The 22,562-nt window shown below is 42.1% G+C and overlaps 1 protein-coding gene across 1 annotated transcript in view; it reads right to left on the bottom strand.

Annotated features, from left to right (window-relative positions):
- Positions 1 to 1,095: 1,095 nt before the first annotated feature.
- CMIP (c-Maf inducing protein) overlaps positions 1,096 to 22,562 on the bottom strand; it is a gene marked incomplete at its 5' end in the record, with an annotated part of 140,958 nt that continues 119,491 nt past the window's right edge. Inside the window, 11 exons of the mRNA XM_082489625.1 lie at positions 1,096 to 3,117; positions 5,668 to 5,738; positions 6,866 to 6,971; positions 8,468 to 8,614; positions 9,369 to 9,416; positions 10,367 to 10,507; positions 11,952 to 12,068; positions 14,618 to 14,725; positions 16,235 to 16,283; positions 16,752 to 16,778; positions 17,891 to 17,956. Coding sequence (XP_082345751.1) covers positions 3,064 to 3,117; positions 5,668 to 5,738; positions 6,866 to 6,971; positions 8,468 to 8,614; positions 9,369 to 9,416; positions 10,367 to 10,507; positions 11,952 to 12,068; positions 14,618 to 14,725; positions 16,235 to 16,283; positions 16,752 to 16,778; positions 17,891 to 17,956 — 934 coding nt within the window. The 3' untranslated portion in view covers positions 1,096 to 3,063. The remainder of the gene's footprint in view (positions 3,118 to 5,667; positions 5,739 to 6,865; positions 6,972 to 8,467; positions 8,615 to 9,368; positions 9,417 to 10,366; positions 10,508 to 11,951; positions 12,069 to 14,617; positions 14,726 to 16,234; positions 16,284 to 16,751; positions 16,779 to 17,890; positions 17,957 to 22,562) is intronic.

The raw sequence follows: 22,562 nt of genomic DNA, 5'->3' as shown, positions 1-22,562 counted from the left end.
GACCGGGGCATAAAGCTCTCCTCCCTTGGGCAATGTCTTAGTCCCTCACGCAACACCACGGGAATATTTCTGGCTATTCAGGGTCCAGTAAGGCTTTGTGAAGCCCCTGTGGTTGTTGGGGGAGGACAGCCTGTACGCAGCAGTGACTGCTCGAGGGGAAGAGATTCCAAAAGCCCAAAAGCCTCAGCTAAGGCTGTCTGCTTTCAGTGGGGGACAAACTGAAGGCACAGTTTATTCTCTTTATCAAGGGCCATCCTGTGAACATTTCTTACCTTAGCTGGAAACAGTACAAATGCTTGTGTTTCTCCATGTCCTAAAATCTGTTTTGCAGAATAGGACAGAAATACAGATAAAAATGAGAGTATAGGAGGCAGGTAACATAGGTGATGAAGGTGGCTCTCAGAACTTCTGCAGTAATTGGTTTCAAGTGGGGCCAATTTTTTTGAAAGCTGAAGAAGATAGAAGCAGAAGCCGAGTTCGATCGAAGCAGAGTTGTGAAGCTCCGGCTGGATTTTCTGCTGGCATCCAGCCCACAAACCGGTGTGCTTTATCAAGGACAGTGAGCAGAACGCAAACACAGCAGATCCTTCCATTTGGAGGCTGCCCTGAAATGCACCTTGATATACAGAAACCCCTCGCGAGTCTGGAAATGCCCCAGCGTTTCCAGTACCGCCTACTTCAGGCAACCAGTGCAAAAAAAAAAAACCAAACCCACCAATGCAACTGTTTTGACCATGCAAGAACTTGAGCCTGTGAAGGATTAGGAATGGTGCAGAGAAACAGTCTCAAGGAGGGATGCAAGAACTGGACGTGCAGAGACTCAGCTGTCCTCCTCCTCCTCGTCCCTTCTAGGCGATGGTGCCTTGAAACCTGGTGGAAAACACCCATGACGGCTGCCTGCTGGTCCCCCCGCTTTGGGACGGGAGGAATGGGGCAGCGCCGAGGCAGCGGTGCGCAGAGCGGAGCGGCAGCAGAGCACGAGCTGCGAGAGCACGGCTCTCCGAGACACCGTCCTCAGTAAGCTGTCGTCCTCCGGCTCTGGCGTCTCTGCACCTCCCACAGCATCCCCACGTCATCGGGCCAGCGAGAGCCTCCTTCAAAGAAAACACAAAGCACGCAGCTAAAAGATATTCACTTACAGTTTATTTTCGCCTGAAATTATTTCACATCTCTTTGTACACAGCTACAGAACAGTAGTAGTAAACCATTGGTAAAAGCAACAGTGCTAAGGAAAATGTTGGCATAATTTTTCTTCTTTTTTTTTTTTTTTTTTTTTTATTCTTTCTTCCCATACTGCATCCACATACAGTTTGGGATTTGAAGGGGGAAAAAAAAACCTGGCACACTACATGAGTTAAGACTCAATTTCTGTTTCATTTATTTAAAAAAAAAAAACAAAAACAAGAAAAAACCAAGAAAAAAACCAAACATGATTCGGGTAAGGGTGGTCTATGTAGCAACAAAGTTTAAAAAAACAAAACCCAAAAAAACAAAAACAAAAGCTTGGCTTCCATTGAATAAGATTAAATATATATATATATTTATATATAAAAAATTACATTGGCTGTATGTGAAACCTGGAGGTGCTGAAGAATAAAATAAAGGTGTTAAACAGAGGAAAACCTTTTTTTGTTTGTTTGTTTGTTTTTTAAATAAGCAGCTCTGTACAATGAAGGCTCATTATGAAAAAAAAGTCAACAGCATAGTTATAAAAGAAACCACAATTTTTAAAAAATCATCTTCTAAGCAATTGTGGAATTTGAAGAATGTAGCAGTCACATTTACAGACAGGTCAGAGCTATCGGATCAGCAACAACGCTATTTTTTCAGTCTCCCCAGAGGAACATGCAGAACAATGCGTGCACAGAACAGGTAGAGGGAGGGAGGGGAGGGGACAGCGGAGAAGAGGAGGAGGGGGAAAAAAAAACACAGAAAAAGCTGATGTACAAAATGGAGGGAGAGCTTTTTTTCCTCTTTTTGAAATATTGGACGTAAACAGAAAACAACCGAGGCAACTTGTAAAATCGACAGAGTTTTGCGAATCCCCCGTTGGCAAAATAAATGATGTCTTTTCCCCATCTCCCATGTTTAAACCTGACACGGTTTAAAAGACTAAAGAAAGTTTTCAGACTTTGGAAGGAAATGTGATTTTTATTAATCCCTGCAGCCCCTCCCCCAACAACCTTCCCCCCCCTTGATAGATATTTTCCTTCCTATTTGATAACGTTTGAGGCATTTTGAAATCAAAAAGACAACGCGATGAATGTTGTGACAGAGAGGGAGTATAATACAGTATGCATTACTAAAAGGCAATTCTTCAAGGAGGACATTTCCTTTAAAAAAAATAATAATAACAAGACAGCAAACTAGTTTATACAGTACTATACGCAAAAAAAGGGTAAAAGAATTAACAATTCATAAATAAAAGACAGGTCCCAGACCTGTTATTTGTGAACCATTTTCTTAAATAGGTGCATTATGTAAATCTTATGTACAACAAAATTACTTTGCATAACAACTGCAAGGACATGGGGGGGAGGTGAAAATCATATTGGTTTTGGTTTTCTTCTCTTGAGATTTTTGAAAGTTTGATTTTCTGGAACAAAACCAGTGAAAGAGGAGTTCTGACTGGATGGGTGCCAGCCAAGGAAACCCAGGTAAATAATGACGAATATATCTTTTTTTTTTTTTTTTCTCCACACGGCATAAAACACAAAGGCAAATAAAATCCACAAAGGTTTGTTTTTTTTCCTCTTTATAATCCTCTTGCTGCTACAAAGTCTTTTTTTTTTTTTTTTTTTCCTTTTCAATTTAAATTATGTTGATTCTGAAATCACAAAGCTGAAAGAATCTGGCCGGGTCCAGGCTTGCCCCGTCCCCCCCCCGACACACACAACGCCACTCCTCTACCCCACAACCACGACTCCTACCACCAGGTCCCAGGACTCACTGCTCTACAGGTATTAGCCAAAAGTTATTTTCCGGTTTGTTTTTCTCTGTTTGTTTTAAAAATCTTTTCCTTCTCGTGAGAAGCAAAAGAGAAGAGTCGGAGGCAGGGAGAGTTCACCACGCTTCGGTGTAGCGGACATCCACTTCTTTCAGATTGGGTAGTTTAGCCTGTGCGGGAGGGTAGGAAAAGGTCAGAATTAATGACATGTGTTCAGTTCTCAGGAAAAACCTTCCCATCAAATCCGGATGGTCAGCAAACGGGGAAGATTGATCTATCGGCCACAAACTACAGGAAAATGGTCTACGACCTCGACCCTCCAGAGCAGCAGTGCTGAGCTCAGCAGTGAGCTGAAGCATACAGGTGTTAATGAAGGAACACGACACTGAGCCTTTACAGACGCACAAGACTAAGTCACACCTGCAGCAAAACCGAGAGGCTCTGGTAAAACCCACACACCAGCGATCAGGTCCAGATCAGACCCCCATCTTTATTTTTCATACAAACGCTTAGCGGAATTTGTTTGTCAAACTCCAGCCACGAAGGCAGGGGACTCAAACTGCAGCAGCCAGCCACAGGTGCCTTCCTCAGCCTCCACGCTAAGTCATTGCTTGATTTTTCCCACCGTGTATTAAAAAAATTTGGAGTGCATTCACAACTTTTGGGGTCTCTGCGGTTTCCTTTCCCTAACTCCATCACATTTGGACGTACTGTTCCTGAATTACTCCGCGCCAGGCAGGTGGGAATCGGCTGTTTGCACTGTTCCTACCTGTCGATCCCGTTTCCATGCTCTCTGACCATAATTGTATGGCTAATTCTCTCAAAACAAATAAACACGTTTAATTAGGCCAGGGCATAATTGAGGAGTTGGAAGTTTCTAGGAGTCATTATTACCTCATTCCTTGATTTATGTGCACGCATATTTTGATAAGAGCTAGTCATAATCCTACAGACACTGCCAGCAAATAATTTTTCAGTTAGGCAATAATGACTTCAGTAGTGGGTGTTTATTTATTGTCTGGTTCAGCCTGCCTGGTACATATGTGGGTGTCTGTGTGTGTGCAAGCGTGTTTAGTGGGGCGGGGGATGGAGCAGAGAGGAAATGTCATCACTGGCTTGTGCCCCAAATGCTCTCTCAGACCGAGGGGAGAAGGCGGCAAGATTTGTATCAAAAATGCGTTCTTTGAAGTCTGAGCTGTTCTCAACAGACCTACAACCATGCGCCCCAGGGAAAGAAACTATTACCCTCCCCCTTTGAACACACACAGAGCTCTCAAAAAAATGGCCACTAAGATAAATCTCAATGAAAGAGGTGAGAGGGGAAAAAGTGACGCATGCCTGTTTTCTCAGCTTTTTTAATTCTCTGCAATCATCGGGACTGTGCTCACAGCCCGTTTCGCTGTTTGCCCTGGCAGCTCACTTTCTTGTGTTGCTGCTAAGGACTGCTAATGCAATACCAGAGCAGAGGGAACCGGATAGGAAAATCTGAGTTTTGGTATGAAGTTTGTGGCAAAGGGGCTCTGAAGCAGGGGTAGGACTGGAGGAGCTTTTCAATAGACTCGATTTCAGAGCCCTGGGCCAAACACAGCATTGACCTTGATTGTCTGTAAATGCTCGGGGCCTGATACAAGCTCCATTGTGTCAACCCATCTGCAAGCCAGCTGTTAATTCCAAGGACGACTTCTTTGCATATACAATTGTGACACAAGTTTTGAAAACTTGATCTTGAAAAATCCATGCTAGGAGCACTGCAACTGAGTCCCTGGGGGAGCTCTGGCTCCACAGCCTGAACCAAAGATACATGTTTGCAGTGAATTTTGAAAGCAGAGCAGTTTCAGGACTTGCCTCAAGTTCGAAACTCAACCCAAGGTTGTGACCTTTTTGAACAAACCTGGCACAATCTAAGGTTTCAACACACAAGAAAACATAATGTGGAGTTTCATCTTAAGCACTTGGGTTTATAAGGTAAGACTTTGGGAGATGCGACTCACACAAGTGAAGATAAAGTCCACGTGACGTCATGAAAGCCAACGCATCTCAGGCAGTCTTTGAAACCACCTGGGGCTGTTGCCCTCCCACAGGTACATTCCAGTTCTTTATGCCGTTTTGCCAAACTGGTTGTAACTTCACAGTACAAATGGTAGCACCAGGCACCTTACGTGTCAAACTCAGGAACCGAGCATTTGTGCAGGTGTTTCTGTTTGGAGCCCAGTTCTAGTCCAAGAGGTGTCAAGATAAACTTGCACCTTCCTGAATGCTCTTAATTCTCCCTTTGCATTCTGAATCAGAGCTCCGTAATGCTCTTCACCCACATTACTTTTGGTCCTGTTAACAGTACCGCACATGGCTTTGGAGGTGTGCACTACATATTACCTGTCTGTGTATCCTCATCGTAAACAAGCAATATGCTCCTATTTATGAAACCTTTAGCATTGATAGCAGGCAGAAAGATTCAGTTTCTGATTCCATCTCATACTCATCCATTCAGCATATTACATGGTTCCCGAGTCCACCAAAGCCAGCAGCCTCAGAATGCTGTTTTCAGGTCATTATCTCCCCAAAAAACAATCCACTTTACCCTCTTCAGATGACTTTCATGCTACCCACTCCATGGGGCCAGTTTTCTCTGCACTAAGGCGCTACCACCATGTACTTGCTAAATCTGCAAGTCCTCCTGGGCCAGCTACTTCTCATCTTTAGTGGATGAAATTCAGAAATACCTTGAGATCTTCGTAGGTATCTGCTGAAAGTTTGGTGCTGTTCATATTTAAACTACACAGGCTCTTCATGGCTAAAAGAGAAAACACACAGATATTTATGATCATGCTGCATTTTCTTAAAATATCAGGCGTACAGTAGGCCAAAGCATAAACAAGAAATGACTATGTGCAGCACTCTCAGGAAAAAGCTGAATAGTGTAAAATATAGAAGTACAAATGGATAAACAGCTGTTTGGGCCCTCATCCAGGAAAAAGTCCCTATTTAGGAAAGGCCATTAAGCATATGCTGAAGTCCGCTGACTTCAAAGGAGTTCAAGCAACTTCTCATAATCAGTTTCCTGCACATTATTCTGAATACTGCCCGTTCTCAGTGTTCTGCCTGGTGCACACAGGGGCCATGCTGGTCTAGCAGTCCTCCCTCTCCCCTCCCTCCCCCCCCCCCCTTTCCATTTTAGGCTGCAGTACTTAGCAGAATAGTTTCCTAAGATGAGCCATAACTACTGGCCTGTCTGGCATGTCTGTGTAGGATCAAGCCTATTAAAGGAGCCCTTTAAAAGAGGTTTATAATACAGTGTTGGATGCAGGAAAAGGGTCTCATTTTGGCACGTCAAGCAGCTCTCAGTATGCAGGGGAATCCTGACTGCTGCTTAGATGGTCCCACTCTGCCTTGCCCTATTTAAATTAAGAATAGCGAGAGTTTCACCTTCCCAAAAAAGAAGGAACAAAAAATACCAGAGAGGGTATGAAACCTGCTGTGCATGGTTGCTAAACTGCCTAGTAAGTTGCTACATGGCTTTGCAATCTTCCCCTCCCGCGCCACAAGGTCAGACTCCCACCCAGAGGGGACACCCACAGAGGGGCACATGAATAAAGCTGGGAAGTCCCAGGGCCACAGGTCACCACGCGAGAGCGAGACAAGTGCCATCAGTAAAGTCAGAGGCAAGAGCTAGAGTATGGTCTACGACAACAAAGCCCACACGAGGCCACTAAGCGTTGTCAGGCTCAGATCACCATCCGCTGAACGGCCACTGGAGTGGGCAGGGAGGAGGGAAATTTAAACCCAAAGACAACCATGGCCTGTCCTAAATCCCTGCAGTAGCAGTGCTGTGGCAGCCAAGAAATCAATCTTCTGTCTGAACCCATGTGAATTCCTCCAAACCCACATAATTTTCCTACGTAGCTTATTTTGGTCACTTACAACTAAGTGCCAGCAGCCCAGCATCCGTGACAGGAGTCTCGCACAGGTTGAGCACTTGCAGCATCGTGAGGTGTTCAGACAGAAGCCGCAACCCTGCGTCTCCAAACTGTGGGGTGCAAGAAGAATTGTTTTCAAATAATGCACAAACATCATGTGCAGGTACCTCAGTGCAAACAAGGCACGTTAAATAGAGGCTTGCAGATGAGCTCTCAAAGCCACACTCAGATTGTTTACCACAATCTCAAATGATAAGAGAGAAAGCAGATACTTTTATGCCTATTTTGCACATGGGGAACAGAAAAATTTAGTGACTTGTGCGAACTTAACTGCAGGCCATTGTTTAATCTGAATGGTGTCTTTGAAGTCTGGACTTCGTACAAGAGAGCCCCCACCCAGACTATACAAGATGGTTATGGCAGTCTCAGCCAGTTCCCAACCACATCACACACCAAAAAAAGCATAATGCAAGTGGTATTAATTAGCTATTTTGGTCTCAAGAACAATGTACTATTGATTGGTAATTGTTCTATTGACCCACTTCATTTCTGCTGTTTCTAAATTCTAGATTAATGGAAACTAGGATATCACAAAATAAAATGGAATCCAAACTTTTTTTTTAAATATAAAAAATATATATATACAAAAAGCAGGCTCTTAGTCCAGTGAAACGAAACTAATTTTGAGCAATAAGCAAAGTTTTCAAATCCAAAAGTTACATTGTTAGGACAAATCTGGAGGAGACATGAGACAGCCTTAAAACAAGCAAGCAATCAGATTCTACTTCATGTTCCCTGCACAAAATGAGGAACTTGCTGGGATAGAGAAGGAGTTAGGAAAACAAAACAAGATATTTACATGACATTTGAGTGAAAAAAATGCTGCTTTTTGTGGCTGCACTGAGAATAAACACATTTTCAGCGAACACTAGAAATAGGTGTTAACGGAAAATGGGAAAAACCTATTCAGTGGAGAACCTCAGAGACCAAAACCAGCATGGAAATGTAGAAGAAAAATTTAATTTTAAAAGCTCTTTCAATTAACAGCTGAATAATTTATTCAGTTAACTTGGCCTCTTTTTGCTTACAAAATAACCACACTCTCATTATAGCTTTCCTTCTATTTATTCATTATTTGAGTTTTTTCGTTGCTGTTGTTTTTAAAGAAATTCTGGTTGATCAGCATTCAGGGCAATTCATTGCCTACACTGCACAGACTCTGTCTTTTGCTTGATCAGATGAGCTGCACAGCATCATTTTTTTCATCCTAAATGGGTGAAAGCATAACCACTTCTCAGATGAACAGCAGCATATGTACTGTAAAGCACACAGTACCAACAATGCCTAACTGGAACATTCAACCCAAGATAGCAGCAAACCTTTTATAATTAAGAATAAAATAGAATTTTAAAAATTAAAGAAAAAAAAAAGAAAAATCAGCCTCCAATATGAGCTAGACCATAGAAAGGCCCTGTAAAAATAGCATGAGGACAAACTCATTCTAAGCAAGCCTCTTCACACACTCTTCTCGTGCTGACGTCATGTGAAATCTCAGAATTAGTCAGCATTGGTTCCTGCTCCGAGTTTCAGTCTGCAAAGCACTTACCTGAGTTGACCACAGGTTCAGCTGCTTGAGTGAAGGCAGTTTGATGAGGTGTTCAGCACAAGCACTTGTCACATTGGTAAAGGCCAGGCTGAGGTTTTCCAAATTTCCAAAAGATCCCGAGCTTAGCAAGCGGGCCAGGTCCGCATCCTGAAAGCAAACAACAGATTGATAAGCGAGATTATCGACTCCTCAGCCTGCAATCATCTGCAGTGGTGTCACTGATACTGTTAACCATCAAGAGTTGCACAATTATACCACTTGTTTACAGTAATAGACAACCACACAGAGAAGTTTCTGTTTGTTTGGCAAGCAGCTGGGCTCTTGTGGCAGCATTGCTTCACACGCCCTGGGAAAAATGTATCCAGACATTAGGACAAAGATTTTCTTTTCTTCGCATGTGTATCCTTATGAGACATGAAGACTTCAGTGTCAGAACAAATGTCGAAGATGGGTCTTTTAACTTAATGAAGATTTCACTGAAAGTTCTAGATCCAAACCGTGTTCTGGACCGTCCCCTGGCCTCAGTGAAGTTAGTCTGGCTTTACACCAGGCTTAACTGCAACAGTGATGGGTCTCTTTCAGACTTTCACATCCAAGATCCAGAACTTTTTTAATGCAAAATTCTGTCTCCAAATCTACCATTAGATCCTACTGTAAATTCCAAATCTTCACACCAGTATAAATCTGACAGTCTGATGCTTGTACTGGTGTTGGAAACTGCTGCGCAGACCCAAGAGCAGAAATGTGCCCTTACTTGTGTAAACACCAGTTGTGTTGACAAAGCAAGTGGAATGGCTCCCCTCTTGACTGACCAAAACCGCTATGCCACACAGCAAACATGAATCAAGTGTTTAAATATGGAAAGATAAAGCTTGTTTTTCTATTGACACGATTAACTTACTGTGGATTTGGATGGCAGTGTTAACCTTGTGGGACCACCTTTTCTTTGCTGTAAGAGAGAAGATATTTTGGTCAAACAACTTGCCATTCTACATTTTAGACCAGCTGAAGTACAAGCAGCTCTTCACTAGAGCAAACCCTGCTCCAATTTCAAAGCTCCCTGCCAGCCCTTCCACCTCTTCCCTGCTTTTTCTGTGCCGACAGATTTTTTGTCGGAGTGTGCTAGATGCAGGCCTGTTGCTACCCAGGGGACATCCACTAACCACAGCTAGTGGTCTGCGTGCCATGGGTCAGCATTTCGTCTGATTCAGCCTGCCATTATTTGGTTACTTTCACTTTAAAGGAAACAGCCTTAAAATGCTGGACTAAGATAGGAAAGGGGAAGAGACTGCCCAGCTGATAAAATCATTTATCCAGCTTCAAAAAAAGCATATACTTTTCAGGCTGGGAGCAGGGGTTAAGGAAGACAAATATGAAAAGGGGAAGAAGATTGTGGGTATATTTGCACAGGTGAAAAAAGTTCTAATGAGAGCAGGTCTATCTCCAGTCTGTAGATCCTGTCTTTAAAATCAGGAAAACCTCTTTTTCTCATAGGCACAAGCTCTGAGAACTAAACCTAAAGACCATCTCAGTGAAATGTGAATGTCAAAGCATTAAAAAATGCTGACCAGCAGTAGAACCATTTGCTACTCATATGTCAAAAGGTGGCAGAATTCGACAAGCTGACTTGTAAGATCTTAAGACAGCAGGACTTCACCTTTATTCTTTCACACAGATTCTAAGCAGGTTATTGAATATCATTCATAAACATAGTATGGGATTAGACACATCAGTAAATATCACACAGTATATATATTCACAGTAAAATCCTCCAAATACTGCTCCCATCCTGTTGTTAACTGGGAATTTCACACCCCGCTTGTCTTTCTTTTGTACCTCCATTTCTGGAGAGTACAGACCACAATGTGCTATGGCAATACTGCATGCAGGGCGACATACCAGCTCTTTTAACTCCCTCTGCCTGTCACACAGCTGTTCATACATTCTCTTTCCCACGTCTGTGCTTTCCAGGGTAGAGATGATCTGGAGCTGGGTGTCGTTATTATCGATGATGTTGTATTCCAGCATCAAACACAAAATCTAGCAGCAGAATGAAAGAAGAGTGGTCACTGCAATGCTTACATTCAATTTCTTCCAAATAACCTAATTGCACTGGACACGCTAGTTTAAATTACTGGGTAAGTTTTTAGAGTATGCATTATGGAGGCAGAGGATCTTAGCAACATTTACTGACCTTCCAACAAAAGAAACCAATTTTTTATTCATAAAGAATGAACTTTAATCTCTGAAAGTCAGTCTATCTATCCTGTCTTCCATTAGCACTCATTCCTTCTGACTGAGAGGTGCAATTACTTCGCATCAGTCCTGGAAGATGGCTTCATGCCACAGCCCTCTTCAGAACAGGTACAATCAATCCCGTATTTCCCAGGTACACCGGCTAGACAGCAGATTGGCAGACTTTGGACATTACACACGAGCAGTAGAGCCAAGCAGTTCCCTAAGTGCTGGATTTTCTGTCCCTAAGTGCTGAGGTTACTGTGCAAGCAGAATGTGTGTGAAGTGTATCTGGTCTACGAGGCAGTATGGGGAAAGGGCAGAGAGGCTCCGAGGGAAGATGATGCCGGGAGCTTGCTGCTGTGGCCAGGACACCTTCCATCTCACAGGGAACACACCTGACTCGCGCCTGGCCCAGGGTCTGCCAGGAGCAACTTAGACACCAGGGGATGGTTCCAGTGGGTGACATGGGCTTAGGACACAAGCTGTCCCCTCCATACTGCCTTTCCTTTTCATCTGCATATCGTGCCATTACAATTAAAATGCAAGTTTTTATTCCCTCCATAATTTTAATTATTTTTAATGAAAAAAATCAAGCAACATTATATTCAAATTCATGCAGCACACTCTTTTATTTACTGGATTAAATTAGCATGCACAGATGTAAGTGAATGAAAAACAGTAACTCCTTCCACCTATTTAATCACCCTCTATTTTCATCTAAAATATACGATGACATTTCTCAAGAAACTTCTCTAAAGAAACTCCCCCAAATATGTATAAACCATTAGTGCAACAAAAATAACCAATCATAAGCACAAAAAAATGTGTATTAATGGAAGTAAATAAGGTTTTGTCAAGGCAATTCTTGTGCACTGCTCATTTTGCAGGTGGCAAGACAAGCATCAGGCATTTAATCACTGAAAAACCTTGTGGTTCTGAATTCTGATCCCTCACCACAGCCTATACCATCACGGCCATTTATTTCCCATATTAGCCTCTCCAAGTCTCTCTCTCCAAAAATTCTTGCACCCACCTTTCGTGTCATTCACACTCAAATCTGCTGAACAAGAATATTCCATTCCACTTAATCAAGAGAAACACAACTGCCCAATGCTGGTGTTTGATACAACACAAACCTGAACTCAGCTTCTCTGGTTCCACTAGATCTAATTCTGGGAAAGGCAGTGTGAAACCGAATCTGAATGCTGCTCGTAAACCTATATGACTATGTATGTTTAGGGCTTACCTCTACCATCGTCTGGTTACCCCTCAAAGCCAGTAGCATGCAAGGTCCTAATTTATTTTCAGCCAGTGAAAGCAGGAACTTCTTTGTTTTATAGCAGGATCCCATTAAAATATGAACCTGTTTGGAAAACAGAGTTAAAATTAGAGGTGTAAGCCGAAGAAACACATATGCCTCTGGAAGGGACACTGTTATGCAGTCAAACAAATACAAGTATTTGCAACAAAGCTAAAGAAAAGGATTATGATTACGGTTGCAGTCCATCAACAGCTTCATTGCTGATTGGAAGAGACTTTTTGAAAAAGGTGATGCCTAGTGAGATCTGAGGAAGCGGGTAGTTTTCCTCCATAAAGGAGCTCAGCTGACAGCCCAGAGGCCTCATATAGGCTCCCCAGGAAATATCAGAGCAGCTGTGCAATTGCCCCCATCCCTAGTAACACGATGAACCCAGCCCCAGGGGAACCACAGGAGATTTTGCTTTTGCATCTGTTTGCAGTTCAGTTTCTCTGGAAATGCCAGCTGGTGAGCAAGGGTTACGTGGGCTGGATGTCTAGGTAAAAGGCAGTGGTGCTGGCAATCTGCTGGCTGAACACTAGACTTGGTTACGGGGTGGTGACAGATAAAATCACCTCTACAGAATGAACAGACAGGAGCTAACTAGGAAAGGAAGGAGTGCCTTAAGAAAATCCATCAGTCCGAAGTCTTAAGTCAGAGATGACTTCATATGCTTTCAGGCTTTGGGGTCATTATCTTGCTTTTCCCTTTGCTCAGTTTTCCCTGAAAGGAAAGAAATGCTGAGAACGCTGCCTGAGTAAGACTCTGAATCTACTAGCTGACCAAAGTGTCCTGCAGACTCTCTCCTAGCTCCAGAAAGCATCAGACGATACCACATAGTAACACCTATGGCAGAAATGCAAAGCCACTTGTACAAATCAAATATGAGTTTCTTCTCACAAAACAAGTTGGCAATATTCCTTCCCTTTTAAAAGCCCAGAGATTAGCTGCAGAGAATTTTGGGTTCTTAGCTGAAAGTCTTATTTTATGACCACTGATTCACCAGCATGCTGGCAGAGCAGTATGTGAGAATTTGTAGTTTCCAATGACTTGGAGCAGTAAGAGCTCCATTATGTAGACTCAACATCAGTACTACTCTACAATAAACTTGTAAATATGTTCTGTGGTCCCCCTGGTTCATGGTATTGCCTGCACTATGATCAATACTGCTGAAAATATGGCAACCACACCATGATGGCATCAATTCTATGCAGATCGTGCTATCACGCAATTCTTCTTCCTCATGGCTTCATTACCGGCAAGGCCTTTAGAAAAAACACAAAATCTTTTTTTTCCTCAAGTATCCATAAGCTCAGGTGGCCTTTAAAAACAGTAAGCTTCAAGCCAAAAAGGATTTCATTTCATGCAGTTATCATTAAGCTTTTTTGGAGGTTTTCTTGAGTGATGGAAAATACTGACACTAACACTAATGTACGGTCCACCTCAGAACAGGATGGTTTTCAAACTTTATGGTTAGTCGTTAGCAGCTCTTTAAGTATTTATCAACATCCTTGCAAAGGGCAGAGAGTACTGCGTATTAATGTTTGTTAGCATTGTGCTTTCTCATGCACACCATCTCCTCATGCTTATAAATATCTTGGACCACAAAAGCTCTCAGGAGAAATGATACAGTTCTGAAGAAATTTTCTTTTCAAACATAAAAGACACAGAATCAGTGAAGAGGGATGAAACCTTTTGCGAACAGTCTTGGTCCATTACCTGTTTCAAAGGTATCTGATCCATCTGAATTTAAGCTAAGAATATGGACAGACATGCATGTTCTTTATGTCCCAAAATGTTCAGCATGTGGGAGATGCACGAAAGCGTAGACGCTCCTGAAAGTCATTTCACTCTATACCCAACAGCCAACTTCAACAAATGTTTTTCCCCTTACCAGGGAAAGGAAGTAGTATCATTTCCATCTTGCTATATGGAGAATTAATACACAGAGAGACCTGTGACTTGACCCAGGTTGCCTAGGAAGACAGTGCCAGCATCAGTGATTAAAACCTGTTATTTTCTGTCTAGTCCTTGTAAAAGGTACAAAAGAAGTAACTGTGGGAAATGGAATGCTGGTTTCTAATTATACCTCCCCATAACAATGTAAATGGGTAGAGAAACCGCTAACATATTTTTATATCCATCCATCCATCTGATTAATTCAATGTTAATGTTGTTTTTAAATTCCAGGATAGCCTATAAATGAAAACTATAGGTGTGGATGTGCACAACAGTCTGTCTCCCCTGTCTGCCAATATTCCATATTCTCTGTGAGAGGTTTTTTTATACAGACACAAACCCACACATATTTATAAATACAAAAATACATACATACACACACATACACACATGCATGTTTTCTGCATTACATTACCACTGAAAAAGCATGCCAAAGTTCAAAAAGAGAAAGCTACCGTGTTAATCAAATTGTGACTGCAAGGAAGTTCGATGGAATTGGTGATATAAAGATTTAGATTTCCTGGTGAACAATTGTGCTTTACACAACCATGGTTTTGATAATTTTTTGACAAAAGCAAGTAAACCTTGTTATCGCCAAGTACACATTCGCTACTTTACTGCAAAGAAGTTAAACTCACATTATTGCAGACACGTACCATACTGGCAAACAGCTCTCCATCGTCATCACATGCCACTCCTCCAGGGCTGTAGAGCTGGAACCAGCCATCTTTGCCAGCCCGCACACTCAGCAAACATGAGTGGACCTGCCAAAAAGTGAAGACATTGGGAAGGTTACAGTTCCTGCCAATAATCACCAGTGTCTCTCACACTGGGCCAAAAGAAGTAACTACAAAACCAGGGACTGCTGGAAATTTCATGGTTAATATTCCAATTTACAGAGCTGCAGGCAAGTGTCCACTCACAGAAGCCGTTTTATATTTTATTTGTATAAACAAGGAGGGGAGCTGTATCATCGCTAATTGCATGGCCTTTTTAATTCCCTTTACACAAATCAAACACAAAATGGTTCTGATCTAGAACAGCTCCTTCCACTTGGGAAAAAAAAAAAACAATCACAAAAACCAAACAAACAAAAGACTCAAATTTCTGCGCTTCTGACATTTTTCCCCCCATCCTCCCAGCATGTGTGTCTATGCTTCTGATGTGATCTGCATACCAAATGCACTGGCTGATGGCTTGCTTATTCCAATCATTAAAAATTCTTATTATTCCTGCTGTCGCAAAACTTGACCAGAGTCAGTGTGAAGGAAGTCCACATAGAAAATTCAACAGGGATACGTAAGACAGAAGTTGCACAGAAGAACTGGCACCAGTGAGGAACCATTAACCTAAATTTGGCCCACTGTAGAGATGACCATCTCTAGTCCCACGGTTTAACAGAGGAGTCATAATTAAGCTTTTTTTTTTTTTCCCCTTCCCCCCCCTCCCCTTGAAGAGACAGATGTTCTATTTTAATTTTTGCGGTGAGTGGGGTGGAGGCAAAGTCCATGCTCTTTCCTTTGGGCATGTAACAATAGTGACAGATGAAATCCTGGTGCCATTTTAAAACAAGGTTTCTCTTATGTGCCAAGGATGACTACTGCTCACAAAGGCTAAAACCATGAAAACCAGGAGTTTCAGGCAATGATGATGACGACACAGTCTCCTCACCCACACTTTGGGGGAGCTTTCTTCCCTTTACGCCAGCACCAAATATTAATGCGGATGAGAGGTTCCCTGTGACTCATCCAAAGCTGCTGATGTTGAACAAGCTACATGTGCAGCTATGAAGCAGTCAGCCACCATAAGGCTACAGCTACGCACTCATTCCAGTAACACACCTCCCACCCCCTTTCTCCTGCTAATTCATGAGAATTATGGTCATTTACACACAATGTAACTGAAACGCAGCTAAATAAAACCTGTTATTTTGTAAGCTGTATGGATCCATGGATTTTGCTTTTTTTGTTGTTTTGTTTTGTATGGAAGATGAAAAGCTCCGAGAGATTCAACAGAGTGGGAAAATCTTGCTGGTTGCAGTTTACAGAGGAGCAAGGACATCAACTGATGCCAGACAAGGGGGTCACAACACATGTTTATACAACCATTCACACTAAGATCGTGTGCCCTGAGTAGCTATGACCCCATAAGAGACTTAAGCACAGCAAAACCACACCATGTTGTGAAACAAACTACTTAAGGAGAGACCTTCTGAACAAGTATACTTGCAATCCCTCCAATTAATACTCTGTGTAAACTGGCAATAAACTCACTTCTTGCCTCGGGTCTTCTGCAAATCTCTGAATCACATATTTCAGCTCCCTGAAAAAAAAAATTTAAAAGACAAGAATAAGCAGTTGCTGGTTGCAGTATTCAAACAAGTGTCACGTTTCTCTTGGATTACATTTTAAACAACATATATTCGTGCACTTTAGAGAGAAAAAAGTTGAACTGCTTCCACAGGAGGGAAAATATGAGGTCTAAAAGTGATTGCCAAGGACAGTGTATATTCACAATAGTCTAGAAAAGCTTTCAGAGATGTGCAGTGACAAACTGGTTTGTAAATTCTATCAGCATCCAGTGTCTTTAGTCCTTGGGCTCCTGCCGTCACAGTAAATTACAAAGAAAACTACATCTTTTTATAGCTAACAGAACATGCTCACAGCCTCTCACAGATAAAAAAACATTAGAGGCACAATATTGAATAATGCATCATTGCTATTATTGACTAGCACAAGTATTTTAAGTAATTACCCCCTCAAATAAAACAAACAAGCCCCACAAACTTACTTTGTGAATTTCTCATGTGCAAGAGCCCTGAAATTTAAAGCAGAAAACAGAAGAATATGAGGATTTGAGAGAAGAGAGGGAAGGGAGGGGGGGGGGAAACACACAAAACCCAAACAACCACTTTTCAGTTCTTTCCAGATAATAAAAGGATTTCCTAAGCAACTGCAGCACACAAGACAAAAAGAATAATCTTTCCAAAAAAAGATGAGGTAAAGTCTCCTTCATTAATCTAGGGGGGGGGAAATGGGAGGTGCAGGGAGGAGGAGGCAGGGAAATCACTTGGAACAAATCTTGTAGCTCTTTCTCAGTCCTGTCTTAGACAAGGCTCTGACTAACATCAGTGGGAACTCTGGGTCAGAAGAAAGTAAGTAAAAGACTTACAATACAGCCATATAATTAAAAACAGAATTTTGGCTACCTCCAAGAGCCAGGTGAATTCTTTAATTGCTATGCAATTAAGGTATGGTCACAACTAATTAACATCATACATCAGTACAGCAATTAACGGTCATTCTGTGAAGTGCCTTGCATCATTGTATAGTTTACACCTCCCCCAGGACTCACGTTAGGCTTAGGTAAATGATGTCTCTGTTGCCTATCTCCAAGCTCTCACTGTAGCCCAGGTAACCTGGCACAGAGGATTAGAGTTCTCTGATTCAAGACATCAGGTCATTAGGGGATGTGATAAGCTAGCAAATTGTACAATTATAGGTTGTAATGTTTGTCCGTGGAGGTCTGCATTTTATAAACACTACTGTTCATTAATAGGTTTCAGAGGGAGCTTGGCCGATGCGTAGGGTAGCTTCTTCATCTAATGCAAAATCCAAACGATACGAGTCTCTGTGACGCCAGTAAAGCATCTCTTACTTTACTCTCGTTCTCACCAGCTTTCCTTCTTTTCTGCCTGTCTCTACTTAACCATTTTTCTCTTCAGGATCATCTTAGAGAAATGGGGAAGGAAGATGAAGACGGGCAAGTCTTTGTGTCCCTCTGCATCAGCTAAAATCAACTCTAGATTCTAAATCAATATGAGAGGCCCAAAGCTCTTATTACCATTAGTTTTCAGCTGACATTGTAATTCCCCATAAAACAACAGTAACAAGAATAACCCTGTAAATACTAAGACAGTGCAAACTTACTCCTTAGGAAATGGGATAGGTTGAAGCAAGCTGGCCAGTGCTGGTCTCCAGTCATCATAGTCTGACCTGAAAAAAGAAGATTTTATTAATAAGATACCACATATTGAATATGGTTTGTCAACCGTTAGTTGAAGAAGTCAAAAGCCTTTTACTGCAGGCACCAACAACCCTTCTGTTCTACTGAGAACACTCTGAAGATCTACGGTGACATTCCCCTTTCCATTTTCAGCACATTCTCCACTGAGACACAATAAATCTGGTATTTACAATGACCTCCAGAGAGGCTAGGCCTTCTTTATGTCAACTTAAAGACATTTGCTGTTTATGAAACCTGTTGACATTTAATCACTAAGTAATACTTTCATCTAAGTTGGTACAGCAATTACTAGGCCATTGCTATTTACAGCTCTGCTCTGCATTCAATTGGAATGATTTTTTTTTTCTATAAGACATAAGCCCATTTGTAAAAACAGACACACACACACCCCCCTCCATTTTTGACCCTGGCACAAAGGAATGGGTCAGTTTAAACAGTACAAAGCTCTTAGCTTATGAGAGAAGAAACTAGAGGAGGAAGCACTGTCAAAATTAAGAGTGAAAGCGGGCAGATGAGGATAATCACAGCTGAGAGCTCAGGCCAGTGGACCCTGTAAGAAGTGTCAGAAGTGTCTCCTCTCTGTCATGTTAGCGCCACAGATCCCACCTGATGCATTTTCTCTTCATCTCTGCTGTCAATATACAGAACTGTCCTTCTATGAGGAGCCATCCATAAGGGGATGCTCACGTGAACTAGGGTGAAGAGAACATTTTGCTTTACAGCATGCACTGGTCTGATCTGCAGCGTACCATCTCAATGTACCTGCAAAACGCCAGCTGCTCGAGCACACGTGGTGAAGCAGGTACAGCTTCTCGCATAGGAATGGCACTTTGCAGAATGCCACCCCTCTCCTTCAAATGATCTCAAACATTTGGTGATTAGTTATCACTAATTAACTGCCATACCAATGCTCTGCACAAAGGGTAGAATCATTGTAAAGATGGATGAAGCGAAGAACACAGAAGATAAAGAGAATTCGGCAAGCCAGCACCGGAACGGGGCGCAGAACACACCAGCCAAAGCCCAGATCCCGGCGCTGCCTGCTAGGCCACTCTCACTCCAATTAATACCAATGAGTATGCACAGAAGTAAGTGTAGTAAACACCTCATATGGGGTGAAACGCTGTTGGATGTCTATAGAAGACAATATAGAAGAGCCTACCGTCTCCCCTTACTGCTGTTACCCTTTGGATTTCATTTTTAAAAGCCAGATTATTGGCTGCAGCTTACTGCAAACTTGGCACAAAAGTATGGTGTTTCTTTAGGAAGGAACGGCGTGTAACATTCTCAAATGGACAGTATTTACTGATAGCATTAGAAACAGACAACATATGCACAGGAAGTGTTCCAAACTAACGCAATTTTTGCAAAGAGAAGGTTCTAGCCCAGAGAAATTGAAGGTGGATGAATTTCCAAAAGTCTCATCCATTTTTTGGACATATAAAACAGAGATTTCTATAAACTAATAATACAGATGACACTGGACAGTCCACAAAGGCACGTTCATAGACACAAAGAAAACTTATGCACCTGAGCAGTATTCTTAAAACGCAACATGCAGAGAAATTTTAATTGAAAGGATAATCATGATGTAAAAACCAACCAGGAAGGCAGTTATCACTTGCCCAAGAGTAGTATATATTCTTGTAACCTGAAGTCATAACATATTAGGCAAGTAACCAGTCCACAAGAACAACTACGATCTGATAGTAGCTTAACATACTAAAAAACAGATGAATGCTGTACAAAACCACTGTGGGATGGGTTAGTAGCTCTTCTTTCATACTGCTGTGCAAAATTCCCAAGTTCAATACACTTTTCTTTCCATGCTAGGTGCAACCTAGTACAAAACTAAATGCCTATAATTTTGGTAGGCAACTTCAGCGAGTAGTCCTGCCCTTTTCATGCGTGCATTACCAGATAATCCTAGCACATACTTTCCAGTCGTTGCCTGAAATTCCTCTACCAAGAGGCTAAGAATCACAACATTGTGCTGAGTTCAGGGAGATGACTCCTTCCCCACCTGCAGTTGTTAAACAACCGTAAAAGCACTTAGGTACAAGGCTGGGGCTTAAAGGCAGGCAGTTCAGTAATTGAGGTGGCACTGGCCAGGCAAAAATCTCAGTGCTGGTTCCTTTCCAAACACCAAATAACATTTGAGAGTCTTGGCTATGTTCCCTAATAAATACTTGCTTATTTTCCTCTTGTTAACTTTAGCACTTGAGGCATGTGAAGCTACAGTAATCAAAAAAAACCCAAACCCAAAACCTCATGCCCATGCCAGTTGTGCTAGAAGCCATTGAGCCTAATTTTCTTCTCCATCAAGAATTCTGTTCTCTGGTCTAAATTAGGAACCACTCTGAGATAAGGGGTGTTACACTAACCTAAAGTGAACGCGAGTCAATTGCAGATATAGCCCTTTGTGATCACTCATTCACAAGGTTCTTTCCAGATACAAAAAAACCCAAACCCTTATATGCTCAGACACTAAACAAATAAGGAAGAATATAAACTTTACTTATGCCTCAGAACAGCAGGACATGAAGCAGGACTTCATTACAACGGGGTGCTTTTACACTTTTTCTCTGTAAAGCGAATATCATGGAACACCTGAGGATGGGGCTTGTCATATGAACTGAAATAAGTCAAGGAAACCTCTTGACATAGCACCTCTAAGATGAGCTCTTTGGGTTCTTTTAGCAAAGCTTTGATTAATTAAGGCTCTCTACAAGACTATTTGTTATTTCTGACCTACAGACAAATTAAATGGATTAGTGACACAGAACTCTGACCTGTGTCCAGATTCATCTGAAAGTCTCTGGTTTACCTACCAAGTCTACAGGAGACAGACAATGCAACATATCTATAGCTGCAGCCATGAGGTCTCTAACCCATACAACCTGGGTTTCACTACATTTGTTTGGTGTGTGAACATAGTTCAGACCACAAGTATTCATCTGACTTTGAGCCGGCACCATACTTCCACTCAAACATCCATCTCTTTACTCAGGATGTGTTGTGCTCCTCCTGATACCATTCACATCCCCAGAAGCAGGCAGCCCTGCACTGCTGTCCTCTTGGGATCACTGCTTTGCCCAAGTCTCAAAGCGCGCTCCACATCAGAGACCTGCTTGTCACAAGCACCTCTGGGTGCAGCCTCAGCACTGGCCCTGGAGAGCTCATACACAGACCTCAGTGCCTGCCCTGCCCTTGCGTCCTCAAAGAACTGACAAGTCTATTGAGCAGTCTTTTTTCTTTCTTTCTTTCTTTTCGTGTTTGTTTGTTTTGTTGTTTGGTTGTTGTTGTTTTTTTTTAATATATACATATCCTTTGGAAATTCCTACTAAACCAGTAGCTGATTTTACTCTAAAACCAACACATTTTTATTGGTAGATGCAAACAACTTTAAGAGCAGATTTTTGAGCAGAAGAGACCTGAAAGCCAAAAGACTGTGTTAGGAAATTCAAAGGTGTTAAAGCTGTTCCGCATCACATGAGATACAGCACCTACAAATCTCTTCTAACAGAAGCTTAAAAGCTGAGACTCACTTGGAGGCTTAGTTTCCGTGACATCTCAGGTTACGTGTTACACCACTAAAATTCCTCCTTGAGCAATCTGGAGAGTTGAGATTACTAATAATGTGAACCAATCAATTTTTCATGGCTGATCTTCAAGGGAAATTGCATGAGGAAGAAAAAAAGCTGCTTTGTAATAGACTAAGACCAAGTGAAACACTGCAGACAGAATTGGACAGTATCACACTCTGACTTTTCTTGAAGCTGGCAGTTACGTATGGCATCCATTTGCAGAGCAGGTCTGTGACAGGGCAGTGAAAATAAACGACAGCCTGTTTTCCTAGGAGGAGAAGAAAGAAAGAAAACCACCTCCTAAGAAATATATAGAGTTTGGTCACATGAGTGGGACCTGAACAGAAAATCTACACAACCTGTAATCCCTTCAATCTGAGCTAGGAAACATGAAATAAACATAGCACAAGAATAAAACTAAACTACTTATTAGAAGCCTACGGTGTTTCTCCTCCTCCCACCTATTCCCTTTTCAAAAACATTTTCTTTCTGTCTGTGCTCATCTCATCTGCGCTCTTCTTTCATTTCAGACAGTTGCTTTTTTCTTTTTCCTTTTTTTTTTTTTTTTGGTTCATTCAAAGCTCTAACACAAGACAGAAGTGTTTGAAACAGGGAAAGAAAGAGACATAGATTAGCTCTGGCTGCAGTTAACAACCACTGCGATGAGCCAAAGAGGCCATGCCAGGAGGAGGAGGAGGGAGCACAGAGCTACAGGGAGAACTCTGGAAAGCGCCTGTGACAAAGTCCCTTTGGACCTTCAAAGGGTGCTGGGCTGAATGCTCACGCTCATCACACAGCTTAAATTCCAGGACTGGCCTTACAAAAAGCAGAGGGGGAGAAAGACTCCCCGATGTACTCACTGGCTCCGATTTTTGCAGGATTTGCAATCTTACGTGAGTAGCACAGCGGTGAACCTGCAGCCCAATCTCGGGGTTCTTGGGAAAGGCGTGCTAGGCTGGAGGTCGGGATGCCAAGCAAGCGAGGGCTG

This window comes from Vanellus vanellus, assembly GCF_965231255.1.
Source record: "Vanellus vanellus genome assembly, chromosome: 12".
Classification (NCBI taxonomy): Eukaryota; Metazoa; Chordata; class Aves; order Charadriiformes; family Charadriidae; genus Vanellus; species Vanellus vanellus.
The sequence above is the reverse complement of the archived record's forward strand: the minus strand, read 5'-3'. Positions and strand labels throughout refer to the sequence as shown.